We start from the raw sequence: 26,438 nt of genomic DNA, 5'->3' as shown, positions 1-26,438 counted from the left end.
TCATGGACCCCTTCCTCCATATTATTGAGAGTCACCAGTCTTCAGTGCCAAGCCATGAGCAATGTATTAGCCGTTTACACACGAGGGTTACCAAACAGGGTGGATTAACCATACTTACGACTCGGATAGTTCCCAATGGAAAACTACATAAGGACATATACTTGTAGGAACATCTTAGGAAAATACATCATCTTGGGTGCTTTTTAGGTGGTAAATTGGTTGATGTACACACATTCCTCAGTACCCTTCACTGGGAAGTAGCCGATACTAGCAGTAGTACGTTTTTGCAAAACAATGGGAACAGACATAACACGATATTCCCCATTTTAAGATGTCAACTTCCTTCATACTACACCAAGCCTTCTGAATGGTATCCGTGACATCCAACCACGTAATACCTCAAATGAATAACTACATAGAGACACACACGTGTAGGAGCGTCCCATGAAATACACCATTTGGGTGTCTTGGAAGGCCGTAAATAGGTGGGGGTATATACAGTGATTACCATTATACACTGGTTAATAAATACATGCAGGAGTATGTCTGCGTAGATCAATGGGGATAGGCATAATACGGCATTTCCCATTCCAAGATGGCAACCCCTTTTTACAGCACATCAAGCCTTGTGTTTGAATGGGTCCCACGTAGGCTAGTCACGTGGTACACGCGATGACGTTTTTAAACTGCGCAATTGAATGCCCGTGTTGTTGCTGGGCTGAGTCAACGCCAGTTACGAACACTATCACGGTGAGTCTCGATAGACGGTTCTCAATCGGGGAATTAGTTTTGATTAAGGCCAAAGAGCAGGCAGCTTGGGACACCCAGGTTAGAGCGGGAGTCTTGGAAGTTTAATGGGCCAGGTTACAACTTCATAAAGGGTCTGCCATATTAAAGGGAACATTTTTTAACATTTTCAACATTTTTTAATGGGATGCCAAACACGAGACATTTGTTATTCAAATCCCGAGATGGGGGGAACCACTTGAAACAGGAGGGAGATACTTCCGCACTAATAATGATTGAGACACCAAATACTGTCAATCATGTTATCCTCACTGTATATTATATATCACAGATTTACGAGTGATGTGGAATACGTAGTGCCTTGAACGCGTACATATAGCCGCAAGGACTAAAGGGTAAAGGTATGCCCATGATGGGCAAGATCCCGGTAAATATGTTAAAGCGTGTTCTGTAACACAATACATAGGACATTTGTCCTAAGTTAACAGGTTACCAACCAAGTTTGATCTGTGCTGTGATGTCTGTGTATGTTTTCTTTTGTCTCCTACAGAATTGTTTTTAATTGACAAATTGAGGTGCAGGGTGAAACGAACAAACCCCACGCCCTGAAGAAATTGCCGTGAGTTTTGTCCAGTGGCAATGAAACATGTCGGCATTTTAAATATATGAGCCATCACGCAGCTTAGAATAAAATATGCAAGCCAGTGTGAATTAGCTCTTTTTACGATATTAGTGTATATCTTTATGGGGTTCGATACGGTGCACACAGTAGAGCACAGTTCTTTATTTCTTTTTCATCTTCAATTATACACCTCAGCACCTGTACAGCTAACTATTGTTTTCTTCACACAATTTTCATGCTTTTGGAGTGTTGGTAGCTGATGATGAGAATCTGAGGTAGCAGGCGAGTACCATCCTGCTTAACCCTCTCTGGTGGTGCTACCGTGAGGCACCAACACTCCTCCTCACTCTTTTTTCACCATATTGGGTGTTGGAGACATAAGCTTAAGACACACTGATAGTCAGTTTAACTTACCTCGTATGCAAAATTTCTCTTTCTTTCTTTCTGAAGTGAACTATACCGTTTAACAGCTTAGACGAAACAATCGCAAGCTAAAACAGTGTCTAAAATTTATGATAATTAAAACGGATATATAAAACAAGTGTTCACATTGTGAACAGGTCTTTTTGTATACAGTATATTGAGTGGGGGATGACCTGTTCTCTGCCCCTTCAGCTCCTTATTGTAGACCTGCCCACAACTACATTGTCTACCTGCTGCATAAATATGCATCGTGATCACTGTGTCTGTGTAAATGTATTTGCTGAATTCATATGCAATCTATACAACACATCACTAAATTTGAGTGCAGAACCACTGTTCGCTAATTTTGTTTTGGAGGTTTTCCATTTGGAGTAGAGAGGGACGGTATTCCAGGGTTCGTTGCACCATAGAGAATATATTACTTTTCCCAAAAATATCAGTGTTGGCAAGTGCCGTTCGTTCTTTCCTCAACCCCTCTGTTTTTGGTTGAGTTTACATAGTCATATTTTGCTGAACTAAAATTTGCATTAATATTTTTCACATTATTATTAAAGCACATTTGTAGGTGCCTCTCTCTGTCATGAATGACTTAATCTCAAACCAATATGTGGCGCTTCTGCATGCTTTTACGATGCAGTTTTAAACACTTCTGCATGTTTTACAATGCAGTTTTAAACACTTCTGCATGTTTTACAATGCAGTTTTAAACTTTCACGTATTTCACAAGACACTCTATTAGTCATGTTTTTAGGTCGAGCCTGAGCCAGCGCGCAAGCACTGCTCTGGCTATCTGTTGTAGGTAGCGTATGGAGGAGACGACCCGCCCATATTTATCATTGGCTTCTGTCTTTGTCCTTCATAAATGCTGGTGTCCTATTCCTTAATAGGCTTGTTAGTCCCTGCTTAGTACGGGCATGTCGTCATTTGTATTCTCCCATGGCTTCTAGCCCCTTTATTTCTCTTGTTACACCATACGTGTTATTTAGTTTTGCAAGTACTATTTTCCTCATTGACTTTCTCTTACTGCAAGCACAACGTGCTTTGCTTACACACCGAGCTATGCATTCTTTCACTTTTGAAGCAGCCGGGACAATGGCGGCCACGCCATAGGTCTCTCATTTAAATGCGAGACAACAATTGGATTGCAAATATTTTTGAAAAATGTTAGAGCAACACGCAAGTTGGCATGGGTTGGTGTATACATTTATTAATGGCATTGTGATATACATCATGCACTTAATAAATAACAACCGTTTGACAGGCGCAGTTAGTTAAAAAGAGCTTGCAACATAATACCCTGTGTCCGTGTCTCTATTTGGGCGACTACGCAGGCGCCATTCTACACCCATAACTAGCACAGGTGACTTCGTTTTCCCTGGCGGCTAGAAGTGGACGAGACTAACTCTGGCCTCAGGCGAGGAGACCTCTCTGGACCTCGGGGACGGCCCTAAGAGGATGGGGGAAATGCGTCACATATGTGATGGGACTTTTCCGCGGTAATGAGACTGCCCCTGAGACATGGAATGGGATTAATCACAAGCCCATTTGATAGCGTGCCCATTGCCACAGTCGACGTGTCGTTCCCCGGAGTCAGTCAGTGACATAGCAAGAGTGGCATGAGCTTGGGCAAGCATGGGAAACTCGCTCTCCTTGCCTCTCTGTTAAAAGGCATAATGACGATAGAAAGTAACATAAGAAACACCACTTGGGTACAGTGCATGGACTTTCATGAACACGAGGTGGAGGCGTTGTCTCTATTACATAGAGAAACTGTGGCTTCCCTTACACAGAAACCACAAGGCTTCCCCTGAACACCAAAGATTGGGGGGCACTTTATCCAAGCTGCAGCTCGCCCCTCGGATCCCCGTGTTCACTTTTACAATGCAAGAGCAGTGCCAAGAGTAAACAGGGAGGGTCTGCTTCACATCAATGCACAGCACGGAAATACTCTTGTTTTTTGCAGCTTTATATAGCGCAAACTCGACCCAACGGTATTGGAGCGCTTTACATGAGAGCCAGTTGCATTGTACAAGGATGCATTTTGAGGAGAAGATGTAAATTGCAAATACGTGTGATGCATACACACAGAGCCCTGTCTCATTTGCACTATTTTGAATAATCTCACAGGCTTCCCTATATTTGCAGCACACGGTGCACCTCCCCTGACTGGGTTTGTGCAACAAAAATATACCAGTACATGGTAAAATTATTAATGATGTGATTACCAGTCGATGTAAATTTAACCAGTGTTACATCTTAATTTCTAGCAATGTACTTTTGATATTAATTCTGATTAACTACTCTTTTTAGGTCTCGCCTGAGCCAGCGCATGCGTTGCTCTGGCGAGACATTTAGTGAGTGGGCTTTAAAAAGCCGACCACAGATCTTTGGGTGGCGTAGAGCGTGCGGTTACGCGCACAATGACGAGGAGAGGCGCCATCTGGCTTTCCTTTCTCGTCATTGTGCACGCACACCACTCGCCAGACGTGCCTCCCTTTTCTTTTTTTTTTACTTGGAGCGCGAGGCGCGCGTGCTTGTTTTCTTTTTTTGCTCATGCCTTGTCTGCCTAACTCAATTTTCTCTAGTCTTGTCGTCTTCCCTTTGTTTTTTCCCCAGGTCTTGTCTTTTCCATCCATGTCTTCAATTCTTTTCTCCCACGCATTTGCTTTCTTTCTTGTCTCCCATACTGATTCATCCTTCCTTTTCTCCCATGCTTTGATTTTCTCTCCTTATTTGCCTCGTTTTCTTTTCTTTTCTTTTCTCCTATGTGCTGTTATAATTTCCATTCACATCCCTTTATTTCCTTTCCCTCCTCCGCTTCAATGACTTTACTGACGTGCCTCAATTCTTTTTGTCATCATAGCTTGATTTTCCTTGCGTCTTCTTTGATGTTTCTTCTTTTGTTTTCTTCCATGTCCTGATTTCCTTTTCTCTCCTGCCTAGGATGTGTTTCTCTCCTAAGCCTTGATTTTCTTTTTCTCCAATGCCTTTTTTCCTGTAATTTCTTCCATGCAATGATTTCTTTTTTACGTCCATGCATTAATTTGATTTTTTCTTGTACGTTCCAGCTGGGAGACCTCACCAATCCAGCCAAGCCCGACCGCCCCGCCCCTCCCCGACAGCGTCAGCAGCTCTGCCCCCGCCCCCTTCCTGCTTACCCCTCCCATAGTGAAATGTCACCAGAGCGGACCCACACACACCACGTGGATCACGGGTCACAGATATGTGGAGGCAGTGGGGCTCAAACGAGATGTCACTTATCAGCGTGTGTTTACGAGGAATATATAAATGCACAACAAATCAATCAATGTATGAAACACAACAGAACGTGTCAATGTGAAGGCGCCAGTATATTTTCTGCTGTTAGCAAGAACTTGTGATTGAAAATACAGCGCTCACTGCAAACACAAACAAGACTATTGGGGGAAAGAGACTGCAAATGGGGTGCAAAGTATCAAAGTCTACCAATGTCCATGAGTGGGGTGCTCTGTGCTGGATTATATGTATAGTTCGCGTACGGGGGCGAGCGCGCCAACATGATTGTGCAACAAAAGGCACTTGTTCCAATGAACGAGTTGTGACAACAGGTTAAGGCACCACCAGGATACACCGTGATCTGTTTCCGACCCTGACTGCCGTGTGAGGCGATCATACACCCCTCTCGCACGGTGAGCAGCCGAGAAATGATCACTCGTTCCAACGCTGCTGATTTCATCCTCCCCTCCGACAGCGTCAGCAGAGAGGCCACAATGGTCCCAAGCCAGCCTCAGCCTCCCCTTCTCAGATGGCATTGACCGAGAGGCCTTGGTAGCTGTTTCATCCTGCCCCCCCATCCCCCAGAGGCCTCGCAGCCCAGCCTTCTCCTGCACCCTCCCCCTCAAGACGGCATCAGCAGAGAGCCCGAAACACTACTGACCCAGCCCCCCCAAGACGGTTTCAGCAGAGAGGCTTCGCAGCCCAGCCTTCTCCTGCACCCTCACCCCGTTTGAACAGCATCAGCAGAGAGGCCACAACACCGCTGACCCAGCCACCCCACACATCCCCCCAGACTGCTTCGGCTGAGAGGCCTCACAGCCGACCTGGTGCTATTTGTGTGCCCAGTTTTGATGCTGTGATCTCTTCTTGTCTGCGCTCAGCATGGCATGACCCCGTGACCCCTGCTGACAACACAACCCCCCTCCCAAACACTGCATCAGCATAGAGCTTTGGCAGCAGAGCCCTACCTAGTAAACAACCAGGTTTTAAAGGATTTCCGGAACTGCCTAAGACCAGGTGAATTTCATAGTGCATTTGGTAGGGGATGGCACCGGCGCCTGGTCCGAAAATGCTCTAGGTTCGGTTTACCTCTTTCCTGATCCAGGAAGCCTGCTACAGTTCATCCACGACTCTCTATGCCACTCCAAAGGTGCTAATAGCTAACAAGCATTGGCATAGCCAATAGGTCTCGCCTTTGGGACCTTATAAGTGTTTAGCCATGCAACAGTTTATGTTGTTACACCAAGGATATTGTGCTGCAGAACTAAATACTTATAAGGTCCCAAATGCGAGACCTATTGGCTATGCCAATGCTTGTTTTAAAACTGTTTTGTTTTGGACAAACACGTATTGATCTCGATATTAGAGATAGGTATACAGTCGCCCAGTTAGTGCACCGAGGGAGCCAGATAGCGTTTCATTACTTTTTGTACAGTTGTATGTTTTTACACAAGACGCCTGTGATTTTAAATCAAAAGGATAGCTGTTATATTTAAGGTAGCTCGGTGGGATTGTGCTTTTAGTACAGAAATTCATACCTCACCCGACAGGTCACTGATCCAAATGTTGTACAGGCCCACTCCGACTATCATCCGTCAGGGGTTGAATAAATGAGTTTTATTAGATTGGACATGAGTGTCAGCAAGTTCTACTGAAAACATCGTTTTAAATTGGTTTAACACTACTTCTAGACTTATAACTGCTTCCTGCATGCTTTTAAAACTGATACATTTTCAGAACCACACGATAAAAGCGTAGAAAGCTTTTTAATGTTCTATATTAATATTTCCTGGAGGTTTTCTCACTTTTGTATGGACTCACGGTTGTCGGACTGGGTGGGGTAATTGTATTATATGTTCACGCTAGGCTGGATAACACGTCCATTTGCTGCGCTCCCAAGCTGTGTCAACAGCCCCAATAGCTTAAAATAAACACATTCCTTCAGTTAGATTAATACACGCTTCTCCTCTGTGAGGAAGTGGGGGGGAGCTAAGGTCTGTCTACTCTTACAGTGCAAAGTAAATGTGTTTTTGAAAGGAAACCTTTGCCCGTGCTGAACACATAGGTATGCATATTCTCTCTCTCTCTCTCTGTCTCCTCCATTTCGCACGACAGGCTACCCACGTATCTGTCTGGCGGCATTTCTGTCTAACTTGTCTTTTCATTACTATTTCCAGTGCTTTTATAGGTGGGTGCAGGCGGTGCTTTAAATGGGCTGGTGCTGTCTGGTACGCAGTACAAGCACTTTTTTCTTTTGAGAGGGAGAATACCTGCACTTCAAGTAATACGTAATACTTTTAATTGGAGAGTACAAGCACTTCTCAGAACCAAGCAGGCACTCTGTGACAGAGAACCTGCACTTCTATTTTTCCACTTCAAGCACTGGGGCAGGTGCAATAACCATTTATTTTGAAATGCCGCAGCCAGTGTTGTTATCACCATTTAATTAAGAACAGCGCCAAGAGACAACTATATACTATTTGTGCGCTTCATAAGTAAGAATAACATCACACAGTATTCATCTTTTTGTTTCTCCCCTTTTCTGTCTTGAATGTCTCACTCACACAGACCCCGTGACTTTCAGACTTATCTGTTAGCCTTGTACAATGAATGCTTCATAGCAGAAAGCAGCATTTTCTAGAGCTGTGACTACGGTAAAGTTTAGTATGTCTTCGCCATGTGAATGATCTCTTGGCGCTAAGACCTCACACGACAAACCCACTGGGTGTCCCACTACTACTTCTTTGATTCTGTCACAGCTGTGACATAATATGTCTGTGAGTGGTAATTTACAAAACAGACTTGAAGAGATGCACAGATCTGTGCTGTGCTGGTTTGTTTCCTTTGATTATCAGTCCTCAGGTCCCTGTTTCATAAAAGAGTTCTGCGCACTATAATGGGTCGGCTAAGCCAAAGTGTGGCCAGCTCCCAAATAAATAAGCAGTAACCGGGTGCACTGCATACCTACACAGACTTAAGCTCATACCCTACAGGGCAGCTGTGTAACCTCATGTCAACGCTGTAAAGCAAGCACTGACAAAGCCAATAGGTCTGGTATTGGCTGTGGATCTTTTGCCTTTACCAATGCTTAATTTGTGATTGTGTGTTTGAGGTCTAGCCTATTAGACAGTACACATGCTCAAGTGATCAAGAGCTTCTTCTACCTCAAGCTCAAAGCTGTACTCAACTGCTGCTATGTAAAAAAATATTGTAAACAATTAAGCAATTAATCAAACCCTGTTTGGTACATCCGGATATCGCAGTGCCCATCCATTTCTGGTGCTGTGCAGCAGTTTTAAGATCTTCTTAGAGTTTCTTGCTGGGACAATGACAGCACCTATACACTACTATTCATCACTCTGTTGAACGTGTGACAATTCCAGGCCCCCAAAGCTATAACAAGCATTTGCAATGCAATAGGTTCCCCATGTATGCAAATTTAAGCTACTGGCATTGTAAATGACAATGCCTTTTATTTTATGTTTTAAAAACTAAAACATAAATGAAAGGCATTGTCATTTACAATGCCAGTAGGTTAAACTTGTGTAAATGTGAGACCTATTGCAAATGCTTGTTTAAGTAAGTATTAGTATCACACGCAATGAGCAGGATTTGATCGAGTTTGATTACCTGGGAAATGATTTTCAGATGAAAATCCGTAATGTCATCGACATGCAAATTTAGTTTTAGGGGAAGCCAGTCTGCAGTATCCACTGCTGCCGTGAGGGGAACGGCCACCTTCGCCTATCTGCTGCCGTGAGGGGAACGGCCATCTGCCACCAGTCCTCCAATCCATCGCCTTGAGGGGAACGGCTGACCGGGGGACCACAACCCCCAGAATCCTCTGAGCCTCGCGCACCCAGGGACACCGCAACCGCGCCAGGAGACGCGTTAAGAGCCCCGCTGCACTTCCGCAGCGTGGGAAGCCAGTCTGCAGTATCCACTGCTGCTGTGAGGGGAACGGCCACCTTCGCCTACCTGCTGCCGTGAGGGGAACGGCCATCCACCGCCAGTCCTCCAATCCATCGCCATGAGGGAAACGGCTGACCGGGGACCACAACCCCCAGAATCCCCTGAGCCTCGCGCACCCAGTGACGCCGCAACCACACCAGGAGGCATGTTAAGAGCCCCACTGCACTTCTGCGGCGCGGGAAGCCAGTCTGCAGTATCCACTGCTGCCATGAGAGAAACAGCCACCTTCGCCTACCTGCTGCCGTGAGGGGAACGGCCATCCACCGCCAGTCCTCCAATCCATCCCTGTGAGTGGAACGGCTGACCGGGGGACCACAACCCCCAGAATCCCCTGAGCCTCACGCACCCAGTGGCGCCGCAACACGCCAGAAGGCGCGTTAAGAGCCCCGCTGCACTTCCGCGGCGCGGGACGCTCGCAGGTGGGCCGTCTGCGCCTGTCAGAGCCCGAAGGAGACCGAGCTGGGCTATACTCTTTGGTTTTGCAGTGTGATCATCCTGTTGCTTCTGGACTCATGCAGGAAATGTTCCATAAGGTGGGTGTATTCACTGTACAACTGATCTACATATTCCCAGAATAATCTATTCAATGACTTAGAGTTTTATAACCTGTTTTAACTTCGCCTCCTGTGAGAACCCTCCAGCAGAACATATTATATTGTGACTGGACTTTTGTTCCCTCGCCAAACTGACCAGCCAAAGTGATCCAAAAGGAGATTGGTAAAGTTGAACACGTTCCCGTTGGTCAACTAAAATGGGGAGGCGTACCTGCCTAGGGAAACAAGCAGTAGTATCTGTGCAATCACCAACAAGCCACCAGCCTACCTCGATTGACAAGATGCTCCAGAGGGCTGCAGGGGTGGTTTCAAATGAAATTTAACTGACCAAAAGACGTTTATTAATAAAACCAGATTTAGTCCAGCCCATGTTTAATACTGAACAGCAATCTGCTCTGTCAACTACCAATCCAGACCCCCCAAAGGGCCCAATTTAGAACATGTGCTTTAGTACATGACGTGCCAACTCTGGACTTGCACACTGGGGATACTTCTCTGGATGTACGAAAAAGAGGGAATGTTAAAACTGCTGCGAAAGCTGGGGAAACCCGGAAGAAGGGAGCCAAGGAACTCACAGAAGATGGGGTTCAGGGAATGTAGGGTTGGGGGGTATGTGAATGAAGGCTCAGAAAAACCACTGTGGGTGTCAAATCTGGTCAGGGATTTACATTTGGAAAAAAGAAATATAATTAAGGAGGAGTTGACCACTCTGACCACTAGAGTAGATAATCTTGCATCTTTATTAGTTGTTTATATTAGTAAGGCAGGACCTAGAGAGAAAGATCCCTACCAACATATCAAGTCCCTAGCTCACCCAGCCCACCTAAGAAAAGACCATGTTTTAGAAACCACTTGTAATCCGACTCCACAAGTTCAGAGCAATAGGGAACATGTGGTTGTTTGTCTGAATACATCTATTAAACCAATCGATACTATTACCAGCCCAAAAAGTCAGGAATTAAGACGGAGGTGGGAGACTGGTAGAAAACAAAGATCCCCAGTAGAAGAACCCCAAGCGGGAACATATATGCAAGACTTGGGTACAAAGTGCAGAATTAGAGAGGGGCAAGATCTGCGAAATGTGGTATTAGTGGGTAGCTCAGACTTATCAACCTTCCCCCTGACTCTACACCAAATGTCCTGATTCTAACAAATGTGCCAGAACTTAAAAAGGGGCAAAAGGAATCAAATTATGAGCTAAAAAATAAATGTTTTTTCTGGTTGTCAAAACAACTCCAATTTTCCTGTGAGGATGCGAGTGAGATTCTATTCACGTGCAGGGTGAGGTGGGTAGGCCAAAGAGTAAAAGATTTAGATGGCGATACCATTGTGATTAATTTTAGAAATCCACAGGTTGTTAGGAAACTCTTAATGCAAACCCATCATAGGCATGAAGGGGGCATTAGTCCCCTTCCATTGGGGTACTTCTACCCCCCGAGAACGGCACCAGATAACAACCCATGGGCAGTCTGTGGAGTAGGGCCCAGACGTCGGTATGAGCAAAACTGTACCGGGGGCAAGAGTACAAAAATCTACTATCTTTTAACTGTTCCACTTTCAAATAGATTTGCTCCCTTGGATCTTGTTGACTGACTAATATCTATACAGCAATCAAATTCGGAATCAAGGAAAATAGAACAGACAGCAAGGAGGGCTGAGGGAGTAGAAGCTGTCTATAGTGAAGAAATGGAGAGGTCCCCCCCCTAAATCACATTGTATCAGGTACATCATTTACAATAGTACAAACTCCCATAGGCCATCGGCAGCTGACCCCAGTATTTACAACTACTAATCCTGTTTATTCTGCCATCTGGACTAGTACCAAGCCAACTACAGTAGTTTATGGCAATAAACATCAATCTCTAAACAACAAGCCCAAGTTTCATGTTCTATCCTGGAACATTGCGGGCTTGATTTCTAAACAGGGCAACTCGGAGTGGGGATCCCTTATTGACGCAAATGACATCTGCATGTTCCAGGAGACCTGGGCCAGAGAGGATACCCATAGATTGGATTACGCGACTTTTTGCTTAGCAGCCACGAGTGGGGGAAGGGGAAGACCTGCGGGAGGACTTTGTGTCTGGGTTGCTGTGCATTTGGGATGCACTGCAAAACAGATTTTCACATCTTCATGTGACATACTTTGTGTCATCCTGAGTTTCCCCACCAAGATTAGAATAGCCATAATTAATGACTATTCTCGTCCAGTTAGCTACGGCCAGGAGTCATCAACTCTTGAGCATTTGTCAACCTTTTTCCACACCATCCCTGATGGCACTCTGGTGGTACTTGCTGGCGACTTTAACTGCCAGTATGAACCACTGAAGGACCTAATTGGGGGCGATATTGATGAGGAAGACCAGTACTGGTCTATTCCAGAACCGAATGCTCCACCAAGCCGAGCCTGGACCCCTCTGGTGCTTCAAATGAACACTCTTACATTAACCCATTCCTTTAGGGCTTGTAATGGTCGAACTAAATCTGATTCCCCAGCAAACCATACTTATAATAGACCCGGAAGCTCTTCCATTTTAGATTACATCCTGATGGACATTAAATCCTGGTGTTGGGTGATTGGTTTTAAGGTCATACCTAAATATGATAGCGACCACAATGCCTTGATCCTAGAGATGGCATCACCTTGCTCTATGGGTGTTCAAGCAGGTAATCATTTAGATGGGTCCAGGTTAACTTTTATTGGTTGTAGGAGGCGAGTGAAATGGGGGTCCATCTGTAACTCCCAGGATAAGTTGTCCTCCCTCTATAAAATTGTTATTCCATACCTTGAGGTCGCCAATCAGTTTAGTTATATACCAGTCTCTAATTCAGCCCTAGCAGAAATCAGGAGAAATCATAAAGACCTAGTATGTGATGTAAGAGATAAGCGGATAGCTTATAAAAAAATAATCAATGCAGCAAAAAAACAGTGGGAGGGTGACAAATGAGACAGCATGAGGGCTGCTCTATGTTCTAGGGATATGCGGACCTTCTGGAACCTAGTTAATACTGTTTGGAAAGAGGGTAAATCGGCAATAGAGCCAAATCTTGGGGCAGAAATCTGGAGGGCCCACTTCAAGTCGCTATATGCAAGAGGAGAGGAAGAAGTAGGACAAGCTATGGGCATGCTTACAGCAATCTTTCCCCAATGCCCCAGAAATCTCCTTAAAAGAGATAATGGATGCATTGAACAGAGTAGCTCCCGCTAAAGCGCAAGGCCTAGACAAGATCCCAGGTGATCTTTTTAGGAACAAACCTACTATTTGGGATCCATATTTTTGGAGCCTATTTAATGCTATTCTCCAGGGTATGCCAATTCCGACGACCTGGTTGGGGGCAGAGATTATTCTGATCTACAAAAAGGCTTGTCCACTTCTCCCAGCTAACTATTGTCCAATTAGCCTCATAGATGTTTCTCAAAAGATCTATGCACGAGTGCTTTTGGATCGATTAGAGAAATGGATGGAAGAGTATTCTATACTTAGCCCCTACCAGGCCGGGTTTAGAGCAAGGATGTCCACAATAGATCAGATTCTAAGGCTGCAACTCCTCCATTGGAAGACAGTGCTCCTGGAGGGTGGCAGCCTCTATCTGATCTTTGTGGACCTAAAATCAGCATTTGACCTGGTCCCTAGGGATAAATTGTGGTCCATCTTAACAAGTATGGGGTCTCTCCGTACCTCTGTCATCAGATGAAGCGGCATCACGAATCTAACTATGCGCAAGTTAGATATGGGAAAAACAGTGAGCTCACAGATCCTATAGCTATAGATAGAGGGGTAAGACAGGGGTGTGTTTTGGCCCCAACCCTTTTCTGTCTATTTATTAACAGCCTTGTGGAGGACTTGACTGGTGGGAGGAATGTAGATGCCATGATGTTCGCTGCCTACACCTTGCTACTATCCAAATCCCTGATGGGAATTCAGCGGGCCCTAGATATTTTCCAGTCATTCTGCAAAAGTAGGGGTTTGGAGATAAACTCTTTAAAGACCAAATATATGGTTTTTAATGCAGGTGACTCCACACGTCCAAATTCCTGCTTAGATGGGAAACCACTGGAAAAAGATACAGTTTTCAATTATCTAGGAGTAACCCTCATTGATAAAATGCAGTGGCACACGCAAATTAGGAAGGCCAGCTTAAGACTGGCCCAAACCTCGGGGGCAGGCTAAGTTGCTTAAGGAAAGCACTCATAAAATGGTTGACCCGGTTATGGAAATCTATAAGACACAAGCAAGGGGGTGGCCCTATATGGGGCAGAAATCTGGGGCCATCAACCATTTGATCCCCTCTCTAGGAATGAAAATTTCTTTATTAGACAAATTCTAGGCCTATTGAAAAGTACACCACTGACGCCACTCAGTATGGATCTTGGGGTCGGTCCAATTGCTGAGGAAGTTGCCCTCAGGCCCCTTCTCCACAGGCGACGTCTATGGTGCACACCAGAGTTAGTGGCTTTCAAGGATGAGATGAAGGTGGTCTTAAACTTGCAGGGGGCAGGTAAAATCCCATGGTTAGCCTATATTAAAAATACCTTAGTTGCTCTAAGGATGGGTGACTTATGGGCTAACGCTGAAGTATCCTGCCCGACAATTCCCAGGAAGGCTCTTTTAAAGCTCTTCAGAGAATATAAGGTAAATCAAATCAAGGGGAATTCCATCACTGGCACACTGACTGTACAATTTTTAGAAGTGAAGGACCAATACAGGTTAGCACCTGTTCTTGATGCTATTGGGCCCCCCACTGGCTAAAAAACGTTATTTGCAATTTAGGCACGGTGTACTACCACTCCGTGCCTTTACAAATAACTGGGGGGGGGGGTGCACAGTCCAAGGGGTGTCGGGTTTGTGATAACACTCCAGAAACGGACCAACATGTACTGTTTGTTCGTCCGGTACACAAGATTAGGCACCAATGGCTTCAACAGGTCTGCCGGAATCTCGGGCCAACTCATTGTGTGGAGGCTTATAGGATATTAAAATATGATACCAGCCTCCCTGTTGTGTATTCAGTTTCCCGATACTTATTCTCTATGTGGTGTGTCCATCTAACTATATTAAAATCTAGCCTGGTTTAATCGAATTTTTTTAACCTTTTAAACAATTTTAACCCTTTTTACTGTATAATAATATACATACATATATATATACTGATGCTTTTTCTGGGACCTTTTAAATATTGCACTGTACAGCACTTTATTTCATTTTGCATAATTAAACTGTATGAAATGTGTTGTATTTTTAAATGTACTTTTATGGCCAGAAAGGCCGAAATAAAGATATTTTGAGTTGAGTTGAATTTAGTGTTTTTTGCAACTTTCCCTCTTTTCGGTTTTAGAATGTTGGCAAGTATGACACATGGATTATAACAGTTTTGCATGGCTAGGGTTGAAAACTGTAGAAAAGGTACATGCGCCTACTTTTTATATTAAATTTCACAAATTTATAAATCAGACGAAAACTGCTGTAGTTCCAGACTTTCCAGTGTTCTGTCAAAAAGGTGTCATCATAAGTACAGTAGGGGCCGTGTCGGTGAAGGACACGTAATGTACTCGTTCTTCACAAACGGGGCGGCCATCTTAGAAGTGGGGTTGAACGTGGAATTTGGAGTAAAATTATTGTAGTAATTGAAAAAACTACTTTTAAACTATGTTTCGGACACTTTATTAGCATTTACAATTGAACAAAAATACTAATGCATTTTTATGTTTTGTAAAATAAACGTATTATTTTGCAGTACTAACGTAAATTACATCCGAGGTAACAATAACAAATTCATGTTCAATGTACGTATTAGATTTAGATTGATTGCTTTCTAAACACGATTGCTTTTTAGCTGGTTATTTTACTTAGGGTGTAAATATATTTTTGTTTGCGGCTGATCGAGATCTCGCGATATTTTGAAGTCGTCATGCCGCTCCCGGCGTGCTCCGCTTTCTCTTCCTGCGCGGCCTGAGGTGAGTGAGACATGGTATCCAGAGCTGAGAGAAGGAGACTAAGTTCAATCCGGGGGGAATCTTCGCCATCCTTTTTTTGAAACCCTTCGGTTTAGTGCTTGGAGAACAGGATCATTCTCCCAGACAGAACACTGCATGTTACTAGCCCTGTTGTGTTTTGGTTTTGCGGGAGTTTGAAGAATAACAGTGCTATCCATGGCTGTCCGAATTGGAATGGCCTCGGCATGGCTCTACTTTGTAATGAGGCACTGGGCACAATTAGAGCAGCAGCGTGTGTCCCTCCCGGTTTGTATACTCCGTTTTACGTCGCCTGGTAATGTTAATGGATCACCTGGATACTGGTAGCAAATGCTTTTCTATCCCATCTCTGACTCGAGGATTGTACCAGCCTTTGTAAACTAAAATAATTTGTAATAGTCCTGTTGTCACTCATTTGTATGTTATACTACGCAATTATTTCTGAAGAAAGGCACGGTAACGCTTTGTATACACTTGGTGCATACGTGTCTGCCTTGCTAAATGTACCGACTAGAAGTTTGGCAGCGCTAACTAATGACACCGTCTTAGCCGGTGTATTTTTTCTTTTGTAATTTCATTGGGATATCTAACAGGAAAGGACAGTATCTAAGCCATCGTTGTATGACCCACTCCCGTCACATCTTTAAAAAGAATTTGACCTTTTCACTTTGGGTTTTTGTTTGATAAATAGCAGCATGTACTTTATCTGAAAATGCTTTATTGTATTCGTCGCGCCGGTTTTGAGAAAGATGTAAAAGGCTAACTAGCTGCGGCACTTTTTCCTGACGTCATTTCACATGCGCCTTAACTGTGTATTCAATGATGCGAAAATGGGCTGGGCATGTTGCTGCGATGATGATCTTCTTAGGACACCTTTGAATTGATTATGAAACTAATTTGATTTCTGAGCAGCGAAGTTTGAGCTGTAATCCGACATAAAAGGATGCATCGCATTTTTTTCATGTTTTTTTCTTTCCTTCCACAGTTAATCTCTGAAAATGGTGCGCTATTCGCTCGACCCAGAAAACCCGACTAAATGTAAGTCAGATTAGCGTTTGTCTCATATTTGAAATACCGTCATCTATCGATAATTGACCAATTTTATTCAAAGTAGGTGCATGTTATGTTTTTAAGTCAGCTGGTCTAATGAGGCTCTTATTTAGATCAATACAATGAAGACGATTAAGTGCTTTGAGAGAAGACTAAACTTAATGTACCTTACATAGGAATAATATTATTTTTATTTGTTTTGCAGCATGCAAGGCACGGGGTTCCAACCTGCGGGTCCATTTCAAGGTACGCGTCCTTTTAGACCTCAAATCCTGCATGATTCACCTGATGCTTTCACCATACATTGAACACTAGGGGCTGTGGAAATCTTATCGCCCGATGTTTGGGATAGTTTTTAGTTTAAGAGGACCCTTGGATGCAGTTCCAAGTAGCCCCAACCCTCTGCAGCGTAAACCAGTTAATACCACATGTTGGATCCGTCTAAGAGGATCGTGTGCAAGTAAGGCAAAATGTGCATTATATGTAGTAGTGTTAAGTCTTGCATATGAAAAGCCTTCATTATTCAGACCAGCGCTCTGCCAGAAATGCTTTGAGCGTAGCTTGTTTTGAGGGGGAAGCAAGCCGAAAAACGCATATGCATTTGTAAAATGTAACTATTTAATTGCTACATATGATGCTCCTATATTCTATACTGATACATGTCAAAGCAAGATTGGTGAAAATTGGCGGGTCAAAAAATATTTTGCTAAGCTATTGCACAGTTGAAAATACGATTTTTTTGGAGGCATTTTTTTTTAGTAGCTTTTATTTCTTTACACCTGCCACTTTAAAAATAAATAAATATTGGGCCACCCGTGTAATTTTTGTGTAAAACTGAGCATTGCATGAAGTTGGTTTACTTTTATTTCTATTTAGACAGTGAACCCACCCGGTGTCATTTAATTTGTGTTCTTGATAGTTAGCATTACTGTCAACTTTCACATTGAGTTTGTGTAGCTGTGATGATGACTTGCTTAGGACACCTTTGATTTATTCATGAAAATGCTTTGCATTCTGAGCAGCTACTAATTATGCCTTGTGTACAATACTCTTCTCTAATTCTTTATTTCTAGAGTAAACATGCCCTTTTACATTTATTTTTCTAGAACACCCGTGAGACTGCTCAAGCCATCAAGGGTATGCATATCCGTAAAGCCACCAAATACCTGAAGGATGTCACTCTTCAGAAGCAATGTGTTCCTTTCCGTCGTTACAATGGTGGAGTTGGAAGATGTGCTCAGGTTAGATGGTTAAGAACTAAGTGGTTAACAGTACATGCCATTTACTTGTGAATGTTGGCTGCGCTCTAAAACAGTACTCCAGGTTAATCGTTTATAAAATAATTTGTCTTTGGATACACAACCCAGAATAAATGATCCTTCAGTTCATGCACTTCACAGCCATTGCGTGTTTCATCCTATGGATTTTATTAGGTGTCATCTTGGCTTTATCTGAGAGACCCGGTAGACTACTAACACAAGCAAAAGTTCCCTACTAGTGCTGCTTGTACATGTGACTTAATCAAGCGATATAGAGGTATGCCTTGCCATACAAAAGTAATGTGGAATATGGTTACACCCATGTCTTTAGAGATAGCTCAGTATGTTTTCTCCATGACCATAACAAAGAATGGGCCCCTATATCCCTGGCCCAACCTCTGGGCTTTCACACCTTGCTATGTAGGTATTCCCTCACCGAAAATATGTAGTAACTGGCCACTATATTCATCCAATATTATGGATATACACAGGTGCGCAAAACAATGATCTGGGTGGTTTCAACCCCCCCCCCACACACACACACACCCCGAAATTCAGACATCGTCATCTGCCGTCCCACGTTCAACCAAATAATCCTCTAGTGGCGAACAAGCCCTTATTTGGGGCTGTAGGTCCGTCATTAGACGTACACCAAGGGAAAGTAGCCCAATAAAAATGCCTACCTATAAATTCTTCAAGGTGTATTCTTTGGTCAGAAAGAGAAAAAATGGGACAATAATTGCCATATTATGGTGCTGATTATCCACTATTGGTCAGGTCTTTTTCTCCGTGCTCCAGATGGCCATAGATGCATTAGAATACTTTTATTACTGGCCAGGTTTCTGGGTGAAATGATATGGGGTGGTTACCTGCTGGGGTCTGGGCGAGACCACTAGCAGCGATCCAGGGTGTCCCTTCTGCACAGGCATACGGACTGGACTGCACATTCGCAGTTGGCGGCGCCAGGACTGAGTGGATACACCTGAAGATGTTCTTCCCAAGCCCAGCCAGGAGAGCGGAGGAGCAAGTGCGTGCCTCTGGGGCAAAGGGGTCGGCACTGCACGCGAGGCACCCTCAAGCTTTTTTAAAATACATGCACTTATTACATGTGGCCAGGTGTCTACTTTGTCCGTGCAAGGGACCTCTTTACCTCGCTGTTACCAAGTGATCCTGGGTCAGGTGCCCATTGAAACAGCAGTCGAGCTTAAGAAGTTCCCCTTCAAGTGCAGTGGGAGGATGGGGCTACGCTGCTGACTGCAAGGCCAACTGTCTAGATTTAGCATAAAACCAGTATGGTCGGCCTTGCAATACTACATGTCGCTCACTCATCCACGTATTCATTCATCAACCGTATTGCAGGCAAACTAGCTAGTCAGCTGTTCTGCTATAGGCTGGGCTCAATGGCTTTGCTGGTTGTTGGAGTCCTCTTCGAGTAGCATGCCTTGTGATCTGGAGGTTGAGATTAGTCTCCTTTGCAGTCTGACATATTGCTTCAACTATTGGGTGTAACTGTTAGTCTGATGGGTGCAGTAATTGGAGACTGTTAGTATTTTACGAGTGTTATGCTTCCAGTAGTGCTCCAGGCTGCTAGGCTGTGTTGTATCTACCAGGTGTCTCCAACCAGTCGATCACGAGCTACCAGTAGCTCGCAGAAACCTTCAGAGTAGCTCCCAGCCTGGAGTTCATTTTTTGCCTTTTCAAGTTAAGAAAAGGCGGTTTGTTTTACGTTGTTAGGCTGCAGATAGCAGAGATTGATAATGAGCAGTGCTCCACACAAATTTAGATGACTGCTTTCCTGCCGTCACCATGTCTACAGGCCACTGGGAGTAGAATGACTGTAAAGACACTTAAGACGAGTGTTATTTTTTTGGATCAGTTTCATTTTCTCCCATCTCAGCGTTTGGCATTTCCAGACAGCAGGCCTCTTGCTCCCAGTGGCTGTTAGAACTGCTGCCATATTTAGAACTTTTTTTATGGGAGCAATTTGAAGTGCAGAAAAGTTATTAGAAACATTCTTGCAGAATATTTTTCAGCACTTAACACTGTCCCTCATTAAAAGAAAATGGCTGTATGTTTGTTTATGTAACGGTGCTGCATATGGCAAAAGGTAGGTCCTTTGCCACAACTACATACACCACATACTGTCACCCATACACATGTATCCCATTTATACACATGTTCATACAACTCCACAGAACATGCACTCACTGACGCGCATGGCAGCCCTATCATACTAACTCTAGTCTCAGTATTTTGTTCAACCCATAGTATCTGGGACAGTTGACTTTAAGTTTAGTCAATGAAGGGGGGGGGGGTCTAGTAACAATGCACAAGTTACTTGGCCATTAGTAGCTCATGATTTTCACTGATCAGAAGTTGCTCCAATTGCAGAAAAGCTTGGAGACCCATGCTGTTTAGCCACGTTTTCGGTGCTCAATGGGTTGCTCATTTCAAGCTGATCTATGGTTGGACCCCTGCATGACTATCTATTGACCTCTCGTGCAACAGGTTGGATTAGAGAGACTTCATTTTGAACTAAATGAAGTGATGGGTCCGTTGTGTCAGTCCAGCTGGTAGAACACCTATTCCTGATGGGTTGCCAAATTACATCTTGAAATGCAGCCTAAATCTGTGGGTGCCACTGCTGACCTGTTATTAAAACATTCAGATTTGCCATTGCATGTCTGAAAACCTAACCTATTGTATGTAGTAAGAGGTATTTGAATAAAAATCTTCACCTCGCAATGCTTTTGTAATTGCTAAAGAATCGGATGAAGGTGTGGGTGACAGTATCGTGGTGGCCAGGTTTACTTGAATGCGGTATTTGTTCTACAGAGACTATTCTAAGCTTTGAGGGGGGATTTTCTTTTTTTCCCCACTTAATATATTGTGAAGAGCATTTGGATTTTTGATCTTGCATATGGTTGCTATGATGACTACTTAGGACACCTTTGCATTAAAGATGAAAACAATTTATATTCTGAGCAACCGTTTGCTGATTACAGGTGTTGGGGTGCTTTCACCTCACACAACCATCCCTTCCTCCTAACATCCTTATTCTTTATTTTACAGGCCAAGCAGTGGGCTTGGACCCAGGGGCGATGGCCTAAAAAGAGTGCCGACTTCTTGCTTCATATGCTGAAAAACGCGGAAAGTAACGCTGAACTCAAGGTTTGTATACAAGCTTGTTTTCGTTCTTTAGGAGCTAGCAATTTGTTGACTCCTTTAAACGTTTTTCCCTTCCTTTTTTTTTTTAATTTTCTTTTTTTATATTTTATTTATCTTTAACGCTTGAGGCCTGTTTTTGAAATACCATTTGTAATTGTAGAAATGGGTTGGTGCGGTGTAGTTGGTACTGGAGTCTTACTGACGCACAATTTGAAGAAAAAAAGTGAACAGGGGACAAGAACAGCCGTGTTTTGCTGTGAATTTGCTTGCCGACAGTGTCATGAGTAAAGTTTACAATCAGTGGAACGCCTTTACCACAAGTTCAAGTATCACTAGAATGCTCAGGGGTTTCCTAATATCTTTGAAAGCTGCGAACTACAATGGTTTCTCCTGTTCTGGCGTAAGAAGTGTGTGGTGGTAAAATTTCTTTGTGTAATTAGCTCTGGGGGACGCTGTATGTAGGTTCCTTCATTTAAACACAACTGCTGTTATGCTGACAGCATATTTTGTTAGCTGTCCTGCGCATTTTGGTCCTTCTGTAACGTTTTGCATGCTCATGGTGGTTTTTTTTTTTCACACGATGTAATTGGTGACTATAGTTTCTAAGGAGTTAGTGCCACTAATTTCTGATAATTTGCTTGAATTGTGGTATGAATTTTGATTTTAAATGGTCACGTTTGCTATCCAAATCATGGGTTTTAGGCACAGTGTTTAAGGCTTGTTGGTTTTCCCCATTTTATTGACCTGTGAATCATTTTATGCGAAACTCACTATACAATTCTACAATCTCTTTGGATCTCAGAGACGAAGCACTTTGTGGCATTTACACAATGAACCACTCTTGAAACATGGGGGCTTTTCTGTGTAAACTGGGACGAAGGGGCACAGTTATTAATTTGTCAGTCGCACTCCCTCTTGGGCTTTCAGTCACGTTTTTGGGTACACTCTCCAACCACAGCAAAGTCTGCTGTTTGGAATTGGGGAGTGTGTAAAGGTTTTTTTTTTTTAGGCCAGCAACCTGCCCATCGAACTTTACTGGTGCCATTGCTAATGAAGACTCCTTAAATTTCCCTTCACTAATGCAACTAGACCGACTTGCCCGCAGAAGAAAACAGACTTGTTATGAACCCCAACGTGGCTCTTAAACTTGCCAGAAGCGAATGAGCCTATAAGCAGTGTGTCAACCTTTACAGGCGTTTGCTTTTTGGTATGTTGCCTTTACCCTTTCCAGAAAGTAAATGTACAAGACCACTCTTAGGTCTATATTCATGTTACATTGTCCAAATTTCTTTTAGTGTAGCTTTAGCTAATACAAACGTTGGCACTAAAAGTCTACCATGGCTCAATAGTTGTATGTTAGTCGTCTCATATGAACTTGGAGGGTAGGTGTGGCCAAGATGGCAGAATGACGTGATTCCAGATAGGTCTTCAATGCCAATCCATTGCGCGTGTCTTGCTGCACACAGGGGTTAATTCACCCTGGTCGGTGAGCTTAGGTCTGGGAAGCTGCAGAGCACCAGCTGGGTGAGTACAGAGGCCAGCTGACAGATGCTTCTGCTGCCCCTGCCGATGAGTGCTGGGAGAGGTGCTGTGGCAAAATGGCGGTGATGTAGTCCGCCGTGACTAGCACCGGCGGACCTTGCTTCACCTAAGTGGTGGACTGACCAACCTATAGAAAGAAGTTTGTTTTATCCTGTTGTCTTGACTTACTTGGCGTCAACTTTGGAACACTCTTTCTCTTTAACTGAGAAATCAATGAGGAACCCATCTTGAATGTTTCAAGACCTACCTATCTGACTAAACAGTCTCAACAGGTACCATGCAACGAACGTGACATTCAGTCCAGGGAGGCCAGATGGGTAGCCCTATGCGTTCTAAATGCCTAGAAAAATATCCCACAAATAAACTGACTGCACATATGCAGCTTTTGGATTGCATCATCAGAACAACCTTTTATACCCATACTATAGATTTATCCATGGCCATGAAAATGTATATTCAAGGGATGCTTGTTAAAGGTAAATGTGCAGTAGGTTTATCTGCTGCACTCTCGCTAGGGAACAACTTCTTTGGCTGATGCACATTGGCAGTGAGTGTGGGGTACATTGAACATTCCTTGTTTCCCCTGGTGGCCTTTACTATATTCTTTGAAGCATGGCTTTGCCTCATGTGCATAGGCTTGGCAGACTATACTCCAAACTGTGTTGGCAATTTCTCAGTTTGTGAAAAGGCCATTTTAGGCCCAGGAGCAAGTGCCATGGATGGCATCCAGGACAGGCGTAAAGTATTTTCAACCCTCCTAGAAAAATAAAAGCACAACCCTGCAAACTGCTGGTGTCAAAAATGGAACAGTTGGTTTACAGTATCTTGTCTTTGGAGCTCAAAAGATGCCACAGTAGCGTGCCAGTAGCCGTATGTACTATTGTCTAGAATGTTATCCTTCTGCAATTCCGGGTTATTATCTATATAGTCTTTTTTTTTTCCTCTTTACTAGTCCCTAAGTGTGTATTTCTGGACGGGGATAAAGCGTTTGACAGAATAACTAGTGACATTGGAGGGACATTAAATCTGTCAATGTGGTACCCACCCCGCCCATTTTCATTCCTCATATCTACAGCTGAGCCAGGTAAAATCTGCTAAATATGCAGACCCCTAAATTGCTCATTTATCACTTTTTATAGGACATTTGATTATGGCTCACTTTGAGTTAATTCTATTGTGTGCAATGGAAGTCTATTAATACTATATATGAATATTGCAGCAAGAATACGTTGAGGCCTAAATCCATGCATGTCGACTCTAATACATTTTATTGTAATCCATTTTTTAAGTCATCAAATGTACACTTGGTATCAGTGCGGACTGTCTTCAGGCTCCTCTAGAAAAATCATTAATCTGTTTGCATGTTTGTATTCTGTCTGGTATTGAAAAATGGATTGAATGTAATTGCATTTTGTTAAACTAAATTTTAGGGACTGGATGTTGATTCACTCGTCATCGAGCACATCCAAGTGAATAAGGCGCCCAAAATGCGCAGACGTACCTACCGAGCTCATGGCCGAATCAACCCATACATGAGCTCTCCCTGCCATATTGAGATGATTCTCACTGAAAAGGAGCAGATTGTCCCTAAACCAGAAGAGGAAGTTGCTATAAAGAAAAAGGTAACTCTTTTTAAACCACTTTGTATGAGTGGGTTTAGGTATGGCGGCATTGGTAGTGTTTGGGTTGCTGTGATGATGATGATCTTAGGACACCTTTGAAGTATCTGAAAATAACTTTTGTTCTGAGCACCCATTAATACGTTTTTTTATGCGGAAATGATAGTGTTTAAGTAGTTTTTTAATGCAATGTGTGCTTTGCTGCTTGGTATTAAGCACTTTTTTTTTTTACTTTGCAGATATCTCAAAAGAAACTAAAAAAGCAGAAGCTCATGGCTCGGGAATAAATCTCAGCGGTTGTAAATAAAGAGTTGAAATCTGGATTGTGTATTTATATCGATTTTTCTTGGGTATTTATTAGTGAATGTGAGACCAATTTGAAGTATCACTTTGTGGCAGAGGTTTGAGGGTTGCTTTAAAAAAAACTATGGGTCCGATTTATTAAGCTCTTCATTTTGTATTGCGTCTGGCAAGGCAGTGCCAGGGCTTGGTTCGGATTTACCAAGTACCACGATAGAACAGTGTGTGGCCTGGTAGTGCCAGATTAATGCAAGGCAGCGCACGTTGCTGCCTTGCGGTAATCTGCGCTGCGAAGAGGTTACATGGTGAAGTGGGTGTTCGATTCACCCACCCATGCTTTTTACTGCAGTCCAAGATTTACTAAGATTAGTACACCTGAGAATGTCATTATCCTATGCCTAAAAGGTGAGCAAAAACGTGACCGGGTAGAGTGAAATCAGCCGATTTCCTTACCACAGGCAATATATTGTGGAGTATAAGATGTCATTTTTATGACTTTCTGTTCACCTATAGTCACGCATATTGCAAAGTCACTTGCCTGTGGTAAGGAAATCGGCTGATTTCCCTCTACCCTGTCACTTTTATGCTCACTCAACCTTTTGCATATATATTGTATGTTTTGTTTGTTTATTAAAAACCCCATGTTTAATTTGCCACTATTATAAGTCCAATTTTTGATTCCTTAAACTGTGAGATTGCTTTATTTAAACTGTATGGGACCCTTGTTCTTTAAAGCATACGTTCACCCACGGTCCCGTCAGACCCATAGGGTTTCCTTGTTTTTTCTAATAGCTATATAACTGTACAGCAGACGGAATTGCCGAGTCATATTCTTTACATCTGCTGTGCTCCTGTAACATCAGGCGCGCTTCCTCCTCGTTCTAGACATTGATAATCTGTCCCTAACCGAAACCCGGCTCGAGTTTCCACGAAGATATCCCTGAGCCATACACCATGTTTTAACAATTCTCAATAGATTAGAGAAGAGGGTTATCATTCGTACAATGGCAACAGCTGGCCAATACAATTCACCGAATTTAAATCCACATTGATCCAAAATGCCAATCTCCAACAAACACATCCACTAGACAAACATAAATAACGGAGGCATATATGCCTCCCACTTTTACTGCACCTGCTTTTCTATTCCTCCTCCAGTGCTGCAGTTCTCATCTTACTCTTCGCAGGCCATCACTCATAACCCCCCCCCCCCTGCAGCACCATCCCATTCCTATGTTTAGCTCCTTTTCCTTTTGCCTCCTAGTTATCTTCTACATGACTGCCTCCCAACATGCCATATGATGTAAAATACTTGCTAAGATCTAAGTACAAGGGAAAAATAAACCACAGGGCAAGACGGGCTGTAATTGTTAAACTGGCTGTAGAAGAAGCGGATACCAAGATCTTTGAGGCCATAACCAGGCTATCAACCCTACTTCTGCTCTTCAGTAACATCTTTATAGCTTTATTCAGACGTGTTATTGGCAGAAAGACGTTTAGTAGACCCTGTGGCCACAGAATGCTTAAAGCACCTATTTGCCCCGGGCCAGAGGACACCTGTGCTTTGTGCAAAATGAGCAATGCATCTCTGGGGAAGCAATGACTTAATTGAGGATTTCCCTCAATTGTCATAGAAAGTGTACTGAAGAAGGGAACTAGTGACTCTGGATCTCCAATCGGAGGACTGTTACACCTCTAGAGTGTTAATCAGGTAGCTCTGAAGCTACAGGTACCCATGGAGTAGCCCCATCAAGTGCAGGTCATAATATAGAATTGGACTACTTGACTATGCAGATTTAAGAGTGGAATAATGACGGCCTGGCAAGATGGCCCACTCCCAACATACTAAGAAATCCTGATGGACTCCTTCAGGAAAGCCGCAATGGTTCTTAAGTTTCAAAACCAGAGAATATACACAATCTTTATCAGAGTAACCTCTTCCAATTTAAAACTATC

The 26,438-nt window shown here is 43.4% G+C and overlaps 1 protein-coding gene and 4 non-coding genes across 6 annotated transcripts; all 5 read left to right on the top strand.

The window, feature by feature from the left end:
• Positions 1-15,469: 15,469 nt before the first annotated feature.
• Positions 15,470-24,503, top strand: RPL17 (ribosomal protein L17). Of its 2 annotated transcripts, none has more exons than XM_085629639.1 (7): positions 15,470-15,526; positions 16,530-16,582; positions 16,800-16,840; positions 17,701-17,835; positions 20,926-21,024; positions 23,994-24,185; positions 24,422-24,503. In XM_085629639.1, exons 2-7 carry the CDS (start codon positions 16,543-16,545, stop codon positions 24,467-24,469), a joined length of 555 nt encoding a protein of 184 aa, XP_085485765.1. In that variant the 5' UTR covers positions 15,470-15,526; positions 16,530-16,542; the 3' UTR covers positions 24,470-24,503. The 2 variants fall into 2 exon arrangements, with proteins under 2 accessions (XP_085485765.1, XP_085485773.1); XM_085629647.1 differs by lacking the exon at positions 15,470-15,526 and adding an exon at positions 15,529-15,811.
• LOC146863934 (small nucleolar RNA SNORD58) lies at positions 16,392-16,457 on the top strand. The gene has a single exon (XR_014977552.1). It is a non-coding gene; the product is annotated as a small nucleolar RNA SNORD58 (small nucleolar RNA).
• On the top strand, positions 17,552-17,617 carry LOC146863933 (small nucleolar RNA SNORD58). The gene has a single exon (XR_014977553.1). It is a non-coding gene; the product is annotated as a small nucleolar RNA SNORD58 (small nucleolar RNA).
• On the top strand, positions 20,778-20,842 carry LOC146863932 (small nucleolar RNA SNORD58). The gene has a single exon (XR_014977551.1). It is a non-coding gene; the product is annotated as a small nucleolar RNA SNORD58 (small nucleolar RNA).
• On the top strand, positions 24,253-24,316 carry LOC146863931 (small nucleolar RNA SNORD58). The gene has a single exon (XR_014977554.1). It is a non-coding gene; the product is annotated as a small nucleolar RNA SNORD58 (small nucleolar RNA).
• Positions 24,504-26,438: the final 1,935 nt, after the last annotated feature.

The sequence above is a fragment of the Triturus cristatus genome, chromosome 2_1, assembly GCF_964204655.1.
Source record: "Triturus cristatus chromosome 2_1, aTriCri1.1, whole genome shotgun sequence".
Classification (NCBI taxonomy): domain Eukaryota; kingdom Metazoa; phylum Chordata; class Amphibia; order Caudata; family Salamandridae; genus Triturus; species Triturus cristatus.
Note: the sequence above shows the minus strand (reverse complement) of the source record. Positions and strands in the feature narration are given on the sequence as shown.

Coding starts and splice junctions, on each gene's coding strand:
- RPL17 (XM_085629639.1), top strand. CDS start 16,543: ATGGTGCGCTATTCGCTCGACCCAGAAAACCCGACTAAAT. Junction 16,583..16,799: donor CCCAGAAAACCCGACTAAAT/GTAAGTCAGATT, acceptor TTTGTTTTGCAG/CATGCAAGGCACGGGGTTCC. Junction 24,186..24,421: donor AAGTTGCTATAAAGAAAAAG/GTAACTCTTTTT, acceptor TTTACTTTGCAG/ATATCTCAAAAGAAACTAAA.